The 19114-nt window shown below is 40.4% G+C and overlaps 1 protein-coding gene across 1 annotated transcript; it reads right to left on the bottom strand.

The window, feature by feature from the left end:
- Positions 1-1893: 1893 nt before the first annotated feature.
- Positions 1894-2253, bottom strand: LOC116863666 (NADH dehydrogenase [ubiquinone] 1 alpha subcomplex subunit 5-like). The gene has a single exon (XM_032851050.1). The coding sequence runs from the start codon at positions 2251-2253 to the stop codon at positions 1894-1896; it is 360 nt and encodes a 119-aa protein (XP_032706941.1).
- Between the last annotated feature and the right edge of the window lie 16861 nt (positions 2254-19114).

The following is a 19114-nucleotide window of genomic DNA, read 5'->3' on the forward strand; positions in this document are numbered from 1 at the left end:
CTTCTCTGCTCGTCAGGGAGCCTGCTTCCTCCTCTCTCTCGCCTGCCTCTCTGCCTACTTGTGATCGCTCTCTGTGTGTCAAATAAATAAAATCTTTTAAAAAGAAAAGAAAACCCAAAATTGCACAGAATCACCTGGGAAACTCGTTCTTGAAACTCTGATGCCCAAGCCCTCCACTGAACCTGCAGAATTCTGGAATCTGTAGGAGTGGAGTATTTGTACAAGCTCACTGTGTGGTTCTGAGAAAGAGGAGAAAGTTTGAGGACAACCAGTTATGAAAATGACGCTAAAGCAAGATTTATTCACCACTGGGTGGCGCCAGAATTTCAAAGATGAAAATCTCTACTCCTGCGTTGTTGCCTTTGAGAGAACCCTAAGTGTATTCCCTTTTTCTCTCTATTCTCCACATCTCCCCAGCTTCTAGAAAAGGGGTATATCACACCTTTTCTCCACTCAGTATCAGTTTGGCACTTTCTCCTTGAACTTATTTAGGTTATAACAAACTATCTTGCTCCGCAGGGACCCTGGAGGGGGGCTCTTTCAGCACTGCCCCTACTTTCCTTTAGCATTGTCCCTTTCAAGTGCAATGTTTGGAAGAAGAAAATCCACTGTGAGTACTGGCCTCAACAGCGAGGAGTGATTTGACAAAAAATAATTATATGACAAGTTCCCAAAAGCCGTACTTAGCCATTTGTAATTTTCAATCCCTGCCCTTTCCCAAAAAACATGACTTCAAAACTACACCAGAATCACGTTTATTCTTTCCAAACTCCCACTGCTTCAGTGCAAAAGTATTTGACAACTTGTTAACAGTTTTGTCCTCTCTTCTTCCTCAGAGATTTGTACATTAACAAATCCCATGCAGATAATAATGTCATTTAAAAATTTCTCTGTACAAAAAAAAAAAAGAAAAAAATTTCTCTGTACAGTCCATTTGTTTGAAATCTGCTTGAGGTCATGTATGCAGCCCCGCATGCATTTAATTATTTTTAAATGTGCACTCAACAGAAATGGCTGGAAAGGGGCGCCTGGTGGCTCAGTGGGTTAAGCCTCTGCCTTCTGCTCGAGTCCTGATCTCAGGGTCCTGGGATCGAGCCCTGCATCAGGCTGAGCCTGCTTTCCCCTCTCTCTCTGCCTGTTCTCTGCCTACTTGTGATCTCTCTTTCTCTCTGTCAAATAAATAAATAAAATCTTTTAAAAAGAAAGAAAGAAAGGAAGGAAGAAAGGAAGAAAGAAAGAAAGAAAGAGCTGGAAAGATGAACAAAGCAAATAACATTTATCTTATCAATCCTATAAATATCTACTGAGCAACTGTATGTACCAGGCACTGTGATACACACTAACGGGGAGATACGAGGTTGAATACAACAGGAAGATGGAAGGTCTCCTGGACTTATACATCTAGTTGAGAGAAACATGGGGGGAATAGCAAATGAACGATTAAAATAACAAGAGCGACAACTCTTCCAAAAAGTAAAGCAGAATGATGTGATAGTCTCTGCACAAGGTGGGATTAGTGTTGACAAGGTGGTCAGGGAAGGCACTGAGGAGGCAGCATGTGAACCAAGAACAAATGAACCATCTAGGCAGAGGGTAGAGCAAAGGCAGCAATCTGGGACTAAACAAGCCTGGTACATGGTGGATCAGGAAGGAGGCCAACGTAGGGAAGCATCAGCCCCATGAAGTTGGAGACATGAACAAAGAAAGACCCTATCGAGGTCAGAGACTGCTATCTATCTATCTATCTATCTACCTATTTATCTATATATATATATATGAAATGGAAAATCACCAAAAGGTTTTAAGGAGGAAAGCAACATGGTCTTATTTATTTATTTATTTATTGTAACAGAACATCTAATTACATCGGTTTCCCATCAACACGCTAGTCATTTAATGATGACTACATTGGTCATTTCCACTGATGGCAGGAAGCTCTTCTGCTAAAGGCTCCCATGGTTTCCAGTGTATCATTTTTCCTGCCAGACTTACTTCATTTGCAGCCTCAAGCATCCCCTCTGCTAGCTGGCCACTCTGAAGTTGGTCTTCTAATTTCTTAACATCTGGTTCCACTTTAACCAGACCCAGCTTCTCATTTGTAATCTGTTCTGCATACGTGCTGTAGGCTGCATTTTCAGAAATCTGCTCAAGAACATCAAGAATCCTTGTGTACAACATTGTTAGCCCTTCATGTGGACTTTCACATATAACCAACCCCACCAGGCTGGCAGTTGTCCTCAGCAAAGGTGCCATGACAGCGCCTATAGATTTATTTTTTAGATCATCTTGGCTCCTGACTGCAAAGGGGACACAAATGGAAGCTAAGAGAACAACTGGAACATGGCAGTAATTGTTGCTTGAGAGATGATGATAGCTTGACTAGAAATAGGCATGGCCATGGAGAGAAGTGGTCACATTCTGGAGTGTTCTGGCAGGACAGACTTGCTGATGGACTGCATGTGAGGAATGAGGGCATGAGAGAAATCAACAACACTTCAGTTCCTGTTTGATCAATCAGGTAGATAGGGAGACGGATTACGAAGGGTAAAATGGGCAAGAAAAGTCTAGAGGAAAGCTCTGAATTTAAAATCCTCATTTGGTCATACAAAGCTTGAAATGTTAACATGGGAACAGTCAGTGGGGATTTATGAGATTTAATAGTCATCAGCATAGACTTTTATTTAAAGCCTGGATAATATCCTATCCTATCATATAACTATTATTTAACAGCTGGATAATATGTGTATAGATGGAAAAGAATATCAGAGACTGAGCCTACTAACTACATTGATAACTAACTACATTGATAACAGATAACACGGTAGTGGTTATGGGGAAATGTGATGTCATCAAGATCCATATTGGTGAGAATAATAATATTCCATATGGTATTGCAAAAAATAAATATGGGGGGCAGCTGGATGGCTCAGTTGGTTAAGCAACTGATTCTTGATTTTAGCTCAGGTCATGATTTGGGAGTCGTGAGATCGAGCCCCACATCAGGCTCTGCACTGGGTGTGGAACCTGCTTAAGATTCTCTCTTCTCTCCCTGTGCCCCTCTTCCCTCCAGCCTGTACACAAGATTTCTCTCTATCTCTCTCTCTCAAAAAGAAAAAAGAACGAAAGAATATATAAAATATTTAAGTGTCTGACACAGAGCAGACAATCAAGAAAATAATGATTTTTTTTTCTTATTTCCTTCCTGAGTAAAAAGTGGACTCACTAGTAAATTGCGATAGAACCAAAATCTTCCCATTAGTTCAGATGTCTTTAAAGCTGAAGAAGTCCTGAGAATCGTCTGCCTCCACATTTCCAAAATGAGATTCTTCCTATAGGGTCTTTAGGGGTTTCCAGGATCTCTATGAAGCCCGAGTTAATAAAGCTGAAAAGATTTCTTGAATGCAGACCCTCACAAAAGCCTCTAAGGGACAGACCTCGTATGCAGCATTTCCCGACTTTCACCCAGGCTAGAAAAACTGTCCACAGACCACAGTTTGGGAGAGCACTGACCGACTCCACGCACACATTTTATAGATGAGAAAACTGAGCACAAACGGGATAAAGTCACCTGGCCTGGGCTTGTTGTTGAAAAACAGACTGTTACTATGAAACTGCTTGCCCCAACCTTCCCATTGGAGAGCCTATTCCTGCTATTTTCCTTTACACTGAGTTAGTGAGTTAACGAGAGGTCAACAATAGACTTTGAGGTTGATAAGATGCCCCTGGTGGGCCTCAAGTTCCTTCCTGGGTCTGAAGGGCTCACATGTGCTTTACAAGGACTGGCCTAAGAATCACTATTGTGATTCTTATATGTTATATATATTATATGTTATATATATATTATTATATACATAATTATATATTATTCTAATATGAATAGGGAGACTGATCTTCCACATTTTTCTAAAGAACAAACTATTACTATATTTATGGTTTTGCTTCCATTCATGCATGTGACTTTGGATCCATCCACGTTGTGTCAAATCTCTGAACTTCCATTTATCTGGCTGCTAATAATAAGGGCAGTAAAGCTATGGTGAGTGCTGTGAAGTGTGTAAACCTGGTGATTCACAGACCTGTACCCCTGGGGATAAAAATATATTATATGTTTATAATAATAATAATAATAATAATAATGGCAGTAAAATGAGAGTTAATATTTGCTAAAGCTTTGGCCCATAACACAAAGTTTCTAAATCAGCAGAAACTATCTCTACCAGTGATCAAAAGAACCTTGGATTGACTTTCTCAAAAGCCAAGATCTTCCCCATCACCATTTTGCAGGAAAGGAAACTAGAGTACACAAATACTAAACCCTTAGTGGGCCAGAGGGCATAATGCATGAGGCCTAAGACATGGCTGGAGGCCAGTTTTGTCGGTGTTGTCCCTTAAATGCAAAGCCCTCCAGCAGAGCTGACTGAGCGATCAGAAGAAGGACTTCTATAAAAAGATCCAAGAGGAGCCAATGGTGGGTACAGCTGTCCGCTGCCCCTGGGGGCCAAGTGGAGTGGGAACTCTGCCCAAGAGGGTGGGTAGGATGGTTTGGGGATGTAATGGCAACAGTTTGTCGATCTACCAACAACAAATTTGAGATCTTTAATAGAAGTCATCTACCTGATTTTAAAACTATTTTTTTCTTGTTTCTAATGATAATCGGCTTCCGAAGTATATGGGACTATTATCCCAGGAAGATTCCACTGCACTCCCTAAGTCCCCCAATCATCATTTACTAAAACTAAAGATACCCTCAAAATGCATTCATTTAGCTCAAACAACTGACAACAATTAAAATATAATAGCCCTGGGAGGAGCTACCACCATCTTATCCTATAAGTATTATGAATATAGGATGTGAAGCAGTTAGCTATGACTGTATGACCATCTCAAAGCACATGGGTTTAAAAAACTATTGTTTTGGGATGCCTGGATGATACAGTTGGTTAAGTGCCTGACTCATGGTTATGGCTCAAGTCATGATCTCAGGGTCCTGGGATCGAGTCCCACTTCTTAGTCTCCACACTTAGCGTAGAGTCTGTTTGAGATTCTCTCTCCCTCTCCCCTGCACTCTCTCTCTCTCTGTCTCGCTCTTTCTCTGTCTAAAGTAAATAAATAAATCTTCTTAAAAAATAGCTATTGTTTCTCAGGAGGCTACAGGTTGGTAGGTAGTTCTACTGATATGGTATAGCCAGATTTTGGGTGGGCTCAGTCTGGGTAGATGGCAGGTCCACTGGGAGCTGGAGCTCCATGATGGCTAGAATGACTCAGCTCTCCTCCATGTGGCCTCACATGGAATGTGCCGCAAAGTCCGACATGTGACCACAGGGAAGCCAGAGAGGAAAGAGAAACACACAAGGCTTCTTGCAGTCTAGGCTCCGAATCATCACACCATCATTTCTAGTCAAAGCAAGTCACAAGACCAGCCCAAATTAGAGTGGGCAGGAACTACAAAGTTATTGGAGAAGGGGTATGGACAGAGGCCATTAAATTAACTGAGATCATTGATGCCTTCAATCCAACACAGGGTGGAAAGGCAAATTTTGATTCAAAGAGTAGAAAAGGAAGGATAGAGAATAAAAGTTATCTACATTCTTAATAATCTCATGCTTGGAAATCTCGTTCTAGAATCAAGCTTCGAACTCACACAAATTAGACTTCCTTCTCATTTGTAAATCTTCATCTCAGTTTTTTCCTATGCAAGTAAATCATCTCAACAGATAAGATTTTGTTTTACAGTGGTCACAGATTAATGTTCATTAAATACTTAAAAATATTTTATCATTTGTGAGGCACCTGAATGGCTCAACGGGTTAAGCCTCTGCCTTCGGCTCAGGTCATGATCTCAGGGTCCTGAGATCGAGCCCTGCATCAGGCTCTCTGCTCAGCAGGTAGCCTGCTTCCCTCTCTCTTTCTCTCTCTGCCGGCATCTCTGCCTACTTGTGATCTCTGTCGAATAAATAAATAAATTATTTAAAAAAAATATTTTTATCACTTGAGTTTAGCCAAATGATTTTGTTTGGATTTTTGATACAGAGTAAAAAAAAAAAAAAAACTTTAACGTCCTTTTTTTTTATGCTTCTAATTAATAAGCAACTTTAGTATTTGCATTAGTGATATGATAGAACACCTAAAAAAAAATAAGAGTAAAAAAGATCAAATTCGCTGTGAAAGGGCCTTCTCTAGTATAACAGATTCATCATCAGTCAATATTTATTGAACCCCCACCATGAGCAAAGAACCATAATGAATAAAGCACAAAGAACATTTCTTTAAAAGCATAGTCTGAAAAAAATAAATGAAATAAAAATAAAAGCATATTCTGATTATAGAAAGAGCAGATGAGGCAGGGGTGATAAAAAAATTGATAATTTTTTTTTTTAGGGAAAAGGTCAAATAATTTTTTTTTAATTTTTAAATTTTTTTATTAACATATAATGTATTATTAGCCCCAGGGGTACAAGTCTGTGAATCGCCAGTTTTACACACTTCACAGCACTCACAATGATTATCAAAGCTGTTGTTTGGGCATTTTGGGGGGAGGGTTGTTTTTTTTTTTAAACATTTTATGTATTTATTTGGCAGAGAGAGAGAAAGCAAGCACAAGCAGTGGGGAGGGGCAGAGGGAGAAGCAGGCGCCCCAACGAGCAGAGAGCCCCCCAGGATCATGACCTGAGCTGAAGGTAGATGCTACCAGATGTTTAATCGAATGAGCCACCCAGGTGCCCTGGGCATGTGTAAAGAATGCATAGTCAGGGATGCCTGGATGGCTCAGTTGGTAAGTGTCTGCCTTCAGCTCAGGTCATGATCCCGGGGTCCTGGGATAGAACCCTGCATCACGCTCCTTTCTCAGTGGGAAGCCTGCTTCCCCCTCTCCCACTCCCCCTGCATGTATTCCCTCTCTCGCTGTCTCTCTCTCTCTGTCAAGTAAATAAATAAAATCTTTTAAAAAATTAAATTAAAAAAATAAGAATGTATACTCATGCAAACAGGAGGAAGCTAAAGCCCATTCAGGGAAAATGACGGTAGAGGCTCTGAGGTGGCACATAGCCACTATCTTCTGAAGGGAGGAAAGACAACAAGATGGGAATAAGACATAGGTCCTCATGAGGAAGGGGTCAGTGTTAACTGACCCCACACCGGTGCCAAGATTAAATGAAGTTCTTGAGCCGAGAAGGTCATGTGATCTTAGGAGTCCCACAGCACATTGCTGCAGTCATTTGCTGAGCCACACATGTGTGTTTCAGGTGTGGCTGATCATGTCCCTCCGAGCAGAGTCTGAAAGAGAAACCTTCTGTTGCAGCACTTAGTACAGTGAGGGAAGAGCAGGCCACTTGGCAGAAAGGGCTGTCATTGGCCAGATCAGGAGTAAACTCCAGGTTCCTTCCTGGTACTCCCCAGAGTTTCTGGGAGATCAGATATCTTCTAAGAGATGTGGAAAAGGCAGCAGTCCCTGTCAACAAAGAGGAGCATCCAGCAGACCTTTCAAGCACAGCTCATCTCCTACAAGAGCCTGTTCCAGTGGAGGGAAATGACGCCAAAGGACCCAAACCAAGAATTGTAAGTGTTAGGTCTCAGACCTGGAAAAGGGGAGTGTTGCCTCTTTGCATTTCAAAAGTCTCTAGCATCTCAAGGACAGAAGCCTCCACAGGAGGGAGGTCTGTGCTTGCCTACTGGGACATTTTACCTTCTTTATCATTAAGGGCTTGAGAATAAACAAGAGTGATCCCACACGCTTTAGTAACCTAGGATGGATTAACCAAAGACTCAAGCGTATTTTGCTTATAGGGTTATTGTATAGAAGAACAGGCAGGGTTTGAGGGTTTTCATGTTATTCAAGCTGAAAAAGGGAACTCAAGCAGAGGGGGACAATGAGCAATACTAGGAGAGCCTTGAGAATCATGGTGGCAATCCAAGACTCGGTTTGCTCAAGAGAAGTCAGGATTTTCCAGTGAAGGGAAAATAGGATTGAAGGAAAGAAAGAAAGAAGGGGGAGGGAAAGTGCTGAATCCTAACCACTAGGCCATTAGGGAGCATCAGAAGGAAGAAGGGAAGGAAGGAAGGAAAAAAAATACAATTAAAAAAAAGAAAATGGGATTATGGTACTGTCACACTTACCGTGTCAACCTACAAGTTTTGGTTTTAAGTTCCTTTTAATCTAGAAAGATGGGTTTGGTTTCAGGTTAGATTTCATTGACTTCCTTGTAAGCAGGCACGATGTCTGAGGCTTTTGATCTTTTGACTTCTGCTTTGTTTTCTACTTTAAATTTAGCAAAACTGCTCACAGAGTACCAATTACATGTAGAGGAATTTTTTTTTTAATTCCTCAGGTGTTTCAACTATAATTGCTTTAAAATCCCTCAAAGAGTCTTGTCTTAAAAAGAAAGAGAATTTTATGGGAATGTTGTTAGGTTTTACCCCAGACCTAGAGCAATAAAGAGAAAGTCTCCAGAAACCCATTTAAAAGCATCACCATGGGTACACACAAACACTGTGAAGATAAACACTGCCCATGAGACGTGACAGGAACAGAAAACATAATATAAAATGTAAATGGATGGAGGAGACAAAGAACCATGTGCTTTACTTTACTTCTAGGAGACTGTGTGTAATAATGGAAAGACACAGGGCTTCGGATTCCAGAAACTTGCCCTGAATCTCAGCTCCACAGCCATTTCACTGAATGTGTGAACTAGGAAAAGAGACAGTGTCTCTTGAGTTTGGTTATCTTATCTCCAAAATGGTGAGAAATATACCTATTCCCTAGTGTTATTAAGAGGATTAACTAAGTTTCTATAGGTCAGGTGCCAGGTATATAGAAATTTAACAATGATTAAATTCCCTTCCCGTCTTTATCCTCTGCCCCTAAAAACCCAACAGAAACACTAGAACACAGTTTCACAGATAAACAGCCTATATGTTTCCACAGCAGTCAGGAGATGGTTCAGTCCAATCACCAAACTCCACCTTAATTTATAGCGTTTTCATGGGTGTGTCAGGCAGAGGTAGAATTCAAACTCTGGTTTACCAGAAATTTCCAAATTGTATCTGACCTGTCTGGGCTAAACACTCACTGTGCCGGAGGGGGAGACAGCAGGCACCTGGATCTGTATTTGAGTCTCAATCTTGTCACTCACAAACTAGGAGACGTGATATGAGTTCATCAAACTCTCAGAGCCTCAGCCTCTCCTCTGCAAAATAAGGACGGTAACTCCCTTCCAGACTCACTTCCAGCACTGCACACAAGCATGTTAGGAAGGCAATAACCATCACCACAAATGTGGTGGCCTTTCAAAAACTCTCCCCCCAAAAAACAACAACAAAAAAACGAAACAAAAACCTGCCCACTGGTCACCCAGTTGGGTTGTCTTCTGCATTGTTTGATAACTAGTAGAGAGTATTTTTTATTTATTAGCCATGTGCCTTTTTTCTTCCACAAATTGCACCCTTATGAACCGACTCATATCTTAAAAGATCCTATGACCTCCATTCTCAAGATCAAACTATTACAGATAGCACCATCTCAGTCACCTTCTGAAGTCGGCACAGCCTCACCGCTCTTCACTATTTTAAAACCTTGCAGGATGAATGGTAAATTGAAGACATGTCATCAACAGTAACACTGAAATGCATTAGTATATGATTCTCTATCTCTTTGCCTGTCCTTGAGTGATACTAATTCAGGCTCTTCTCAGTGCATGAAGATTCTGTAGGGAGGCATCATTATTAGCATTCCTTGTTATTACCATTGTCACAAACAGGTAAAATAATAACCATCTAAAAAACATGATGTCAGGATTATCAAGAATGATAGAGGGAAAATACACAAAACTCTGGCCCTGGACTTACTACTAGAGATGCAGAAAAAAGATAGAAGTCCATGTCTTCAAAAGGAACAGGGATCACCAAATTCACCAATGGAGAATAAGTTGCTAATTATATTGTTAAAAGTAATCAGTTAGCCAGAAATAAATCCTAACATTCATGGTCAGTTCATTTTCAACAAAGGAGACAAGACAATTCAATGATAAAAGAACAGTCTTTTCAATAAGAATGCTGGCAAAAACTGCCAAAGGAGTCACGTACCAGGACAACACACCAAAGAAAGAAGTTGGACCCCTACCTCACAACACACTTAAGAATCAACACAAAATAGATCCAAGACCTTATTCTTACATAAATGTTAGAACTATAGTACCTCAGAAGAAAACATAGGAGGAAAGCTTCATGACCTCAGGTTAGGCAATTATTTCTTAGGTCTGACACCAAAACACAAGTGATAAAAGAGAAGACTGCTACATTGGACTTCATCAAAATTGAAAACTTTGTGCTTCACTATTAAGAAAGTGAACAAACAACCTATAGAATGGGAGAAAATATTTGCAAATCACATTTCTGAGGGGAGAGTTTTATCCAGAACATATAAAGGATATAACTCAAAAATAAAAAGACAACCCAGTTTGAAAGTGGGCAAAGGATTTAAATCAGTTTCTCTCTAAAACAGATATGCAAATGGCCAATCAGCACAGAAAAGATGCTCTCATCATTAGTCATTAGGAAAATGCAAATCAAAAACATAATGAGATACCAGTCCATATCCACCAGAAGGGCTATAACCAAAAAGAAAAAACAAAAACAAAAACAAAACAAAACAAAAAAAAGCACATTAAATGTTGGCAAGGCATATGGAGCCATTGGGACCCTCATCTATTTCTGAATGGAATGCAAAATGGGCAGCCACTTTGGAAAACAGTTTGGCAGTTCCTCAAAAAGCTAAACATAGGGACGCCTGGGTGGCTCAGTTGGTTAAGCAGCTGCCTTCGGCTCAGGTCATGATCCCAGCGTCCTGGGATCGAGTCCCACATCGGGCTCCTTGCTCTGCAGGGAGCCTGCTTCTCCCTCTGCCTCTGCCTGCCATTCTATCTGCCTGTGCTCGCTCTCTCTCTCTCTCATAAATAAATAAAATCTTTAAAAAAAAAAAAAAAAGCTAAACATAGCAACTACACTCCTAGTTATTTAACCAAGACCACTCTGCACACAAAACATGTACACAAATTTCCATAGCAGCAGTATTCATAATAGCTAAAAACTGGAAACAATCCAAATATGTACTGACTGAAACACAATATGAAATGTGGCATTCCATTCAAGGGAATATTATTTGGTCATAAAAGAGAAGTACTGATACATATTACAACATGGATGAAACTTGAAATTATGCTAGGTGAGGGGTGCCTGGCTAACTCAGGTGGTAAAGCATGGAAATCTTGATGTCGGCGTCATGACTTCAAGCCCCACATTGGGTATGGAACCTACTTAAAAAACAAAACAAAAACAAAAAATAAAAGTATGTTAGGTGAAAGAAGACAGTTATAAAAGATCACATATAGTATGATCCCATTTATATGAAATATCCAGAATAGATACTTTGTTTATATGAAATGTTTCATTCCATTGACACAGAAAACAGTGATTGCCCAGAGCAGAGAAGCAGGGAGGTAGGAGGATGGAGAGTCACTGCCAATGGGTACAAGGCTTCTTTTTGAAGCAATGAAAATATTCTAAAATGAGATGATGCTGGTGGTTGTATACCTCTGTAAATATGCTAAAAACCACTAAGTTACACACACTGAATAGGTGGACTTTATGTTATGTAAGTGATATCTTAAGCTGTTATTTAAATCTTCAAAAGCAGGTACTTTAACTAAAACCCTCTGATTTTATTATAAATGTTGGTAATAATACTTATAACAGCTAACTGAGTGCTCATTATAGGCCAGGCAATATTCAAAACCTTTACAAGTACTAATTCACTTTTCTGGCAAACCTGTTAGGCAAATACCATTATTTGGTACTTTTACATACCATTTTACAGATTAAAAAACTAAAGCTATTAAGTAGTATCCTAAGAATTCAAACACAGAGAGTCTGTGTTTTTAAATAAAATATGGACCTGGCCCAGTAATCCAACAGCAAAATATGGGGAGAAAATCCCCAAAATTCAGAGTTGGGGAAATTTTAAAATATTATAACAAGAGGGGTACCTGGCTGGCTAAGTCGGTGCAGCATGCAACTCTTGATCTCAGAACTGTGGGTTCAAACCTCAGGCTGGGTGTAGAGATTACTTAAAAATTTTAAAGAAATTTTTAAGGGACACCTGGGTGGCTCAGTCGGTTAAGCGTCTACCTTCAGCTCAGGTCATGAGCAGGGAGCCTGCTTCTCCCTCTGCTTCTGCCACTCCCCCTGCTTGTGCACTCTCTCTCTTTCTCTGACCAGGAAATAACTAAAATATTTTTTTTTAATTAAAAATAAAAAAATCATTAACATAAAATAAAATACTATAACAAACAACAGAACCTAGAAAGTTAATGACTAAGAGTAAAACAATTTTTTTTGGTTACTTCATATAATAGCACTGGAAAATGAAAGGCTGGAGATGTCATGGCCATGTCCATCTCTTGTCCTGTGTGAAAACAATATTAAATACAGGTGGGCTGATGCTGGGAATCCCTGATATGTTTTCATTTTCCCATGAGCTACACCAGGAGGGATCCGGTACTGCAGCATGGCAGGAACAGAAGCCAGACTAGCAGGCTAGCAGCTAAGAGAGTATGGAGGGCAGGCTTTCCTCTGACACTGATTATTCGTGTGGCCTTGGGCAGGTCCCCTAACCCTTCTGGACACAAATGACAGATCTCGACCATGAACTATCCTCAACTGACACTTCCTAAAGTATCTGTTTGTTTGAAAATCTCATCATCCTAATTTATAGACTGGTCTCAAATACCTCTTGCCCAGTGTCATGCTTACTCTCAAACAAATCTTCCTCAAATCGGTTTCATGAAAGTCCTCAAGAATTCGGTGTGGTTCTACGCCAACCATGCTGGCCCCCAGGGTTCCGCCTGTGGGGAGGGAACCGAGATGAGTCCGTGTGTTCCTCACATTGAATGGTAATGCCCCTGAAAATAATAAAAAAGTATTTTGCAAATGTTGACTATATTTCCAGGATTACCAAGCAATTTTGACAATTATTTAGAGTAAAGCACAATTTTGGTAATGCCTACAGTGTTAATTGTGATTATCTCTGGAGGCTGAAGATTATAGGGGCTTTCTTAATCTTTTTTATATTTCCTGTGTTTTGTTTTATAAACAAAAAAGTGTATTTTAAAAAACTATGGCCCAACACTATGAATGTAGTTAATGGCACTAAACTGCTCACTCAAAAACAATTATGATACTACGTGTATTTCACTGCAATAAAAATCCCCCCAATATCCATTATGGAGACACTATAAATAATACAATGTTCATAAATAATTCTCTGAAAATAATTATCAATTTGTATAAAATCAAACAAAGGCAGAATAGACAAAACCCATGCAGTAGGTCTGAAGATATTGGTACTTAAATCAAAGAACACAGTTTCTTCAGTCTGGTAACTCTGGAGCCAAATTCATAAGTTTTGCCAAATACTGCAGCTGGGATGCTGAATGTCAGCAGTGGTGTGAGGAAGCCAGCTCCTACAAGCTCACAAGAGTTTACTGTCAGCATCTCTTCCCAAAGCTATATTCAATGGTGCATGTTGGTAGCTTAAAACCAGCCACAGTGGGAGCACTTACACTCTGGAAATTGGAAATGCTACAAATCAAAGCTTTGTTTTTCCTAGAAAATCAGCATACCAGCACATTGCTGTTTAAATAATAAAAACGTAAATAGAGGGGCACCTGGGTGGCTCAGTGGGTTAAGCCTCTGCCTTCGGCCCAGGTCATGGTCTCAGGGTCCTGGGATCGAGCCCCGCACTGGGATGGAGCCCCGCACTGGGATTATGCCTCATATTATCACGGGGCTCTCTTCTCAGCAGGGAGCCTGCTCCCCCCGCCCCCGCCTCTGTCTTTCTCTCTGCTTACTTGTGATCTCTCTCTCTCTGTTAAATAAATAAATAAAATATTCAAAAAAAGTAAATAGAAATGTATACTAACAGAATGCCTAAAATCAATGATCCCAACTTATGTTATAAATCTAAATACAGTTAGGAGCAGTGAAAAATATACCCAAGTGAGTGGCAAGGCGGGAATAGGAACCTAGGATTCCAGATTTGTTTCCCTTACATCATAAAGACCAAATGCCCAAAGACAAAGGTTGCCTTGAGTTTGCTATTGCTGGATTCACTGGAACTGCAAGATCAATTTGCTAATCTTTCTGGGGGCAAAACTCCCTCCAAAAGTCACCAGCTGCTGCAGAGAGTAATGGCTTTCTGTCAAAAGCAATATCCATCATCTCTCTGCATCACCTCAGAGAAGGGCTCATGACTTCAGAGGAGGAATTAACTTCCTTTTTGATTGTGACCATGGATACCCACAGATCAAAGGAGCTTGAGGAAGAAGCCAGGGCTTAAGATTGGACCTAGTTCACCAGGTCCTGAGCATTCCAGGCTGCTTGGTGGGCCCTTAGCACCAATGTCAACACCCCACGGATACAAACTGTTAATACTTGATCTATCTCTGGAATGAGGTCTTCCACAAGACACATGCAGGCACACGCTGACGTCACATTCAGAAAAGGAAATTACATCTTTCGATCATATTATAATAAGACTCCACTCAACTTTAGTGAAGGTATGACCAGCTCAAATCATAATCGTCCTCCGCCTGCTTATCCTCAATAGTATTTCCTGCATGCTGACTACATACAGGCCTCATGCTGGAACTCTACGTGATCATCCAATTCTTACCTTTGAGATGGATAACTTTTGTCCAGAGGTCTGGAACCTTTCTAAAGAAACACAGCAGGGAAATAATGGAGCTACCTTTCCAATGCAGACAACCTTCCTCCCAAACCCACATTCTCAATCACTCTAGAAATATGCATACATTCATAATATATCCAATATAGCATCATTCTATGAAGACTTTGTAATCTCCAGGTAACTCCACCAGAACACACACTTGTTTGCCCAAAAGGCAGCAGCATCTGCTTTGAGTATAAAACTAATTAAATTAATACTAACCTGAACTCAGCATAATCCATCAGATAAATCTTAGAGCACAAGTACCTGTAACTACTTAATTATAGAGGATATTTAGTGTATTTTTCAGTGGAAATTTACATTCCATACCCCTGGAAAGCTCAGTTTTGAAGCTCTGTTGTTTATATGGTGTTTTCAGTTTGGTCCTGTGCTTCAACATCCCATTCCCACACTTTCAGGAGGAGGAAGAAGATATGGGGGTATGAGCTCCCCACCCCTTATCTAACCGAACACAAGCAGGCATACCAGGTCCATATTTGTGGACTTCAGAATGGCTGGATGTAATAACCAAAGATTGTCATCATCGCACAAGGCTAAATTCCTGGAACTATGGACTTTGTTTCACTGAAGAAAGAAAAAAAGTTCTGGGCACTTGGGTGGCTCAGTCAGTTAAGCATCTGCCTTCAGGTCAGGTCATGATCTCAGGATCCTGGGATTGAGACCCACATTGGGCTCCCTGCTCAGTGGGGAGCCTGCTTCTCCTTCTCCCTCTGCCTGCTGCTCTGCCTACTTGTGCTCTCTCTATCCCTGTCTAATCTTTTAAAAATTTAAATTTTTAAATTTTTTTTTAAAAATTTTTAAAAGGTCTTTTAAAAATCTTTTAAAATCTATTTAAAATTTTTAAAAAAAGAAAAAATTCTTACAGGGAAACTTGAATGAGTTAGTCTAAGGAGCTAGAGCTAGAGAAGACTTTCAACATCATATAGGCTGGGGGTTTAAAACCCAAATGCATATTTTGAGAACCCAGTGAATCAAAGCCAGCAAAATGAGTGCAAGGGGGAGACTTGAGGGAAGAGGCAGACTGCAGTAATCAGCCCCACCACAAGGGGGCACTACTACTTAGTATCAGCCAACTATTACCACACGAATCCTATTTTTAAGGCAAGGTCAGATAACAATGTTTTATATAAAATGTTTAAGAAATTTCTAATTATGAAACATGGCAAGGCCAAACAGAAGCTGTCAGCAGGCCAAATCTAGCCTAACATCTTTCATTTGGTAGAAAAGAAAAAAGTCTAGAGATGTGGATTCGACTTACCAAGTGAGATAGCCCAAATTCATTGTTCCATTTTCTAGGTCACAAGCTCTTTAACCATCTCTACTTATAAAGATATTACATATAATTTATTGGAGAATATCAGCAAAATGACGCACTTGAATCATTGGTGGTCTTGCTTTAAACTACTCGCTGTCAGTTTCTGTCTTGTTGGGTTTCCATAATCTCAGTTTACACGGGAGGGGAGAATATGATCTCTGCTATCTTTATTTTAGTTGCAGTCTACTTGTTATCATTTTTTCACCAGTGTGTATGTTCTTTTTATGGCTATATTTATATAAATGTCCTACTTCCGTTGTTTATCTTTGATCGCCTGGACTTTGTTTTAATCTTCAGACAGAAATGAAAGATGCCGCAAAATCTAGGAGCGCCTTGAGAGCAAAGGCCATGTCTAAACAGTCAAGAGGGTCAAACAGCGGCAGTTCGGTGCCTGCTGATGTGGACTGCTGTCCAGCAGGCACCTGCCATTAATCTTAAAAACAAAGCGTCAGAAGTCACATTTTTCTCTTTGTGATCATGTGCCTTTAAACCCTCATTCCTGTTTGAACACAAGGTCCAAACATAACTACTAGCAAATTTTGAAACATTCAGCAGTGGCAGCTCCTATCAAGAAGTGAAAATGAGGGGACAAGCCACACAACTGGATCCCATTCCCGAAAAGGTTTGGGTTGCCTGTCCCATCGGCACCTGGCCATTAAAAACTTGAACGTCCCTGATGGATGACTGGTGTTGAGCATCTTTTCATGTGTCTGTTGGCCATCTGGATGTCTTCTTTGGATACGTATTTGTTCCTATCTTCTGTTCATTTGGATTATTTGTTTTTTTGGTATTGCACTCTATAAGTTCTTTATAACTGGTGATCACGACAGGGGAGATAAGTGGGGGAATAGAAGAAACAGGTGATACTTATGATGATGAGTCCTAAGTAAGGTAAAAACAATCACTGCATCTCTATATTGTATACCTGACACTACCTGACACTAATACAACACTGTGTGTTAACTATGCTGGAATTTAAAACAACAACAACAACTTGAATGTCTCTGGGGAGAACATACACTCTTCCCCCTTTCTACCACTTTCTGCTGGCTTCCATCCCCACCTCACAGTCTTACGTACATCTCTGGTTCTTGAAGGCATTCGAGTTCATGACTCTGGGTCTAGACTTTTGGCAAACCTCGTCTTTGACATAATTTCTTATGATTACAAATGAACTCAACATCTGACATAACATCGGCCAGCACTGTTTCAACGACTTCAGAGTTGCATCCCATAGATGGGTAGCAGCCACCTAAGTGAAATAAACCTATCATCAGACGACCACAATCATTTTTGGCTATCAAAGCAACATGTACATGTCCATGAAATTCAGCATTCATCTGTTTATTCCTATTACCTGTAAGATAAAGCTTGACCTAGCCACGGCATTTGGGGTCCTTCATCATCCGGCCGCTACCTAAGTGTTCAAAACTACTTTCTTCACCAACACAAAGTCTCCACTTACACACCCAACCTGACCCGTGTACTTTTTCGCTCATGGACTCTCCTGCCTTCCCTCTCCGCTTTTCCAACCTCTCCTCACTCTCCAGAATGGAGAGGTTAACTGGAACTCCAATTTTTCCTATAGGCTTTTCTAAATCATCCCGGATTCAAAAGATCTTTCTTCCTTTGAAATGTAAATAAACATAGTCTCACTTCTGTTTAAATGCTCCGTAAACATTTGGTGAATGAATGACTGAATGAATTCCAGCACGACCACATTCTTAGGTCCACTTAATTATGGCCAAGTTGCTTTAACCTTCTTAAGATACAGTTTCATCATGTGTAAAAATGTGGTTTGGGCAAGAGACTGAGATATTGTTTTGAAATTATCTAGCAGAGATTCTACATAGACTCAAAAGATACTAGGTAGAACAAAGACTGGAGAAGTATTAGCCTGATTTACTGCCTCCCTCCCTCCTGTGTTGTTAACTTTTCCATTATGCATAGTGTCTCTTCCTAGCTAGATTATTGGATCAAGGACCCATTTCTTGACATTTTTTTCTGTCCTTCACAGTGGCTAGCAAAACATGGAGTTTTGCTAATAAAATACTGTTGATGAGTCAATAGCTTCTCTATTGAAAAATATGTCCCAAGATTTTGTCTGGTGACACTGGAATTCCCTCCTTTAGAGACATTCTCTCCTAAAACAAGCATCAGCCTAGCTAAAATCCAAACCTGCCTGGGAGATAGTAATAAATTATGTTGCATTAGTTATGAATATATGCTCTGGTTACACTTTCTTGTTTACAAGGAGTAGAAACTAGCTTGCAGACTGTCGCTAGTATGCGAAGTATGATATGGTTTTGTTTAATCCAAAACCTTAGTAGAATTTGCTTTATTTAATGTTTTGCCAACATAACTGCAACATAGAAATACAGGGGACAAGAGAAATACAGATACTGCTCTATCAAGGAGGACAAGGAGTGAAACGGAATGAAGTATAGCATCAGAATTGCAGCAAATGGCATCAGGAACCGCAGTGTCCGGCTGTCGTGGTTTGCATTTCACCAAGGGGTTCCAAAGATGCAAGGCATTCAGGGCTAACACCAGAAAATCCCAGACAATCTGGTATAAGTTGGTCATCCTATAAGGAACCACTAAACTTCCACCAAAAAAACACACTTCCTCTAATTTCAAAAGTGCACTTGGGGTCAGCAGCACAAACCCGTCCCTGGTTGGTTATCAGCTGGTTAGGGCAAAGAGCTCACAAGGCCAAGGCTAAAGGTTTGATTTCCCAGGAAACTTTGCTCTCTTCCACAGTCAGAGGCAGAGTGCTTCCCTTCAGCCAACCGTCTTCCCGCATCTCTGACCCATCACAAGGGAACAAGGAGGGGGAATGAGCAGCTACTTTGGACCAGATCCTCCGCCGCTGCTAGTAACATTGGTGGGCGGACACTGATGGTTTCCTTGGGCATCAACACGGAGTGAGTGAATAAGGTTACAAAAAGAAACTCACCCTTAAATGGGTTTGAAATAACCATACATAGCAGAATCTC

Source organism: Lontra canadensis, unplaced genomic scaffold (genome assembly GCF_010015895.1).
Source record: "Lontra canadensis isolate GAN:19392208 unplaced genomic scaffold, GSC_riverotter_1.0 scaffold4, whole genome shotgun sequence".
Lineage (NCBI taxonomy): Eukaryota > Metazoa > Chordata > Mammalia > Carnivora > Mustelidae > Lontra > Lontra canadensis.

Excerpts from the sequence above, each read along its gene's own strand:
- LOC116863666 (XM_032851050.1), bottom strand. The coding sequence starts at position 2,253 with ATGGCACCTTTGCTGAGGACAACTGCCAGCCTGGTGGGGTTGGTTATA.